General features: G+C 34.4%; 1 protein-coding gene across 1 annotated transcript in view; it reads right to left on the minus strand.

Annotated features, from left to right (window-relative positions):
- Window positions 1–3,002, minus strand: part of LOC106873239 (plexin-A2) — a gene marked incomplete at its 3' end in the record, with an annotated part of 282,570 nt that overhangs the window by 30,187 nt on the left and 249,381 nt on the right. The window contains exon 28 of the mRNA XM_014920511.2: window positions 218–284. Within this exon, the coding sequence (XP_014775997.1) occupies window positions 218–284 (67 nt within the window). The remainder of the gene's footprint in view (window positions 1–217; window positions 285–3,002) is intronic.

A 3,002-nucleotide genomic window follows, 5' to 3' on the forward strand; every position in this document is an offset into this window, starting at 1 on the left:
ATATATATATACATATATATATATACATATATATATATACATATATATATATATACATATATATATATACATATATATATATATACATATATATATATACATATATATATATATATATATATATACATATATATATATATTCTGTAAACGATAAATTGAATTTAATAAAGGTCAAATAAAGAAGATGGGAAATTAAAGTACAATGATATTTACTTACTTTTAAATATTTGTATAAACATATTGATAACCAGTTTGTGAGGAGTTTTTCAACTACAGATTCTGTTCTGTGAACAAAAATAGAAGAAAAAAAAAAATGGTAATTATTTATTGGATTATTTTGAATTGAAATTTCATGTCTTTCATTTTAGTTATAAAAAAGGAAAAAATTACTAAACAATATAAAACCTGCAAGAAACAGCACTTAAATCTCCCTCAGATCACAACTGAATGTTTTTTTTAGAAAAAAAAAGACTGAGCACATTAGATAACCTCGGGTATACATAGAAATAGAACAGTCAATGAGGGAATATCTTTGAAGATATATATATATATGCTTGAGTAGATATCAGAGTACAAGTAGCATACAATATTCAGATTTAAAGACAGAGGTAATAATCTCAAATCAAACTGAATTTTATAAAAAGTAAAAAAATAAAATGGGAATTCTATCATTCTTCTTTAGATATCTGATAAGCTGGGTTCACCCCACAAGCCCATGAAATTTAAAGTCATTTGGAGCTGCCACAAATGGTTATTAAATCAAATATACACATAAGGTGGCAGCAAGCTGATAGAACTGTTAACATGCTAGGCAAATTGCTTAGCAGCATTTCATCTGTCTATGTTCATCATCATCATCATCGTTTAACGTCCACTTTCCATGCTAGCATGGGTTGGACGATTTGACTGAGGACTGGCAAGCCAGAAAGCTGCACCAGGCTCCAATCTGATCTGGCAGAGTTTCTAATGTCATGAAAAAGAAGAAAAATTTAAGCACTTGTTGCTTCATACTGAGGTGAGATGGCTCTCAAATGGAAATTGTTTGAAGCATTTTTATGACCTCAGTGACACTGTTTCAGAGTTTCTTAGATCATATGATAAGGATGTGTGTAATAAACTAAGCAATGAAACAGTTGACGTTACAAATCTTTCTGATATTTTCACTAAATTAAATGAAGTTAACATTATGTCGCAAGGAAATAACTTGAATTTGATTAAAGCAAAGGGAATTATAAATGCATTTATCAACAAATTGTCATTCAACAACAAAGAGAGATTAGCTAGGATACGTTCTGTACATTTTTCAAACCTGCACATAATAGAAAACAATGACAGTAATTTAGTACCAGATGCAAGATATAGATTGTCATCTAGAAACACTGAAAGAAGACTTAATGACAAGTTTTAAAGATTCTAATGCTCTTAATGTACCTGACTGGGTCATAAATTTCTTTCTTTCTTATGTCTCTTCTGCTCAACCAGGTTTACATAAAAAAATTATCAGCTTCAAAAGTGATTTCGAATGCCAAGTATATTTTCAACAACTTGATTATGAATCATTCTGGTCCAAAATGCAAAGCAAGTATTCTCAACTTTGGCAAGAAATTAAATTATTATTCATTGCTTTTCTTTCTTTTAGAAGTTCGGTGTTGCGATTGCTGACTATGCAATGAAATAAATTTGCAATAAGTCATAGAGGAGACTTAGAACTTTTTTTTGACTAACATTGAATCTGTTATAGAAAATTTAGTTGGGTCTCATCAGGCACAGGGAAGTTATTAACTTGCAGTGCATAAAGTAAATTTACAACTTTTATCTTCATCAATTTTTTTATTTTTTCAATGTTAAAAGCTTATACAATCCATTTTCTGAGTAAAACTAATAAATTATCATCCATGTTAAGTTAGTTTAGTCATGATGCTGCACCTGCCAATTAGGTGGGCACTAAGCAAAACAAAAGTTTAAAACGGGGTTAAGAACCACTAAACTATATCGATAATTATCAGATCTGATGAGGGCAGGGTTACATAACTGGGCTGTTATCTAACACTCCACTGAACCTCTGGTGTGAAACCAATTGGTAAGATTGACCATAATGGATATATAATATTATACACTGTGATTAATGGTTAGATGTATAAATATGAATAGCATGGAAAATGGACATTAAATGATATATAAACATACATACATATGTGAGTGTGGTTTCAGGTTCAGTCCCACTACATTCCACCTTGAGCAAGTGTCTTCAACTAGAGCCCTGTTCTGACCAACTGATAGAGGCCCATCACATGTTTGTATCTAAATATGAGTGTGTGAGTGTGTGTATGTTTGTATCTCCTTGTCTTCATACCACTTGATTGTTGCAAGTGAAAGTAATTCCTTTCCGATATTCAGTGAAAACATGTCTGGCCATGAGGAAACAGGTAAGGGCTGGGAACAGGAAGGGCATCCAGCCAACTGTAAAAAATCCGCCTCAACAAATTCTGCCTGACCCATGCAAGCAGAGAGAACTAGACATTAAGATGATGATGATATTCATCATCATCATCATCGTCGTCGTTTAACGTCCGCTTTCCATGCTAGCATGGGTTGGACGATTTGACTGAGGACTGGTGAAACCAGATGGCTGCATCAGGCTCCAATCTGATTTGGCAGAGTTTCTACTGCTGGATGCCCTTCCTAATGCCAACCACTCAGAGAGTGTAGTGGGTGCTTTTACGTGTCACCCGCACGAAGGCCAGTCAGGCGGTACTGGCAACGGCCACGCTCAAAATGGTGCATTTTATGTGCCACCCGCACAAGAGCCAGTCCAGGGGCACTGACAATGATCTCGCTCAAAAGTCCTTACACATGCTGCGGGCACAAGTGCCAGAAAGGTAATGCTGGGCACAGATGCCATCACGATTTTGCTTGCCCCAATAAATCTTCGCAAGCTGAGTTTCGTGTCCAATGAAGGAAGGTACGCATAAGTGGACTGGCTGAGGCCTTAGATTTAGGTC

This window comes from Octopus bimaculoides, chromosome 15 (assembly GCF_001194135.2).
Source record: "Octopus bimaculoides isolate UCB-OBI-ISO-001 chromosome 15, ASM119413v2, whole genome shotgun sequence".
NCBI classification, from domain to species: domain Eukaryota; kingdom Metazoa; phylum Mollusca; class Cephalopoda; order Octopoda; family Octopodidae; genus Octopus; species Octopus bimaculoides.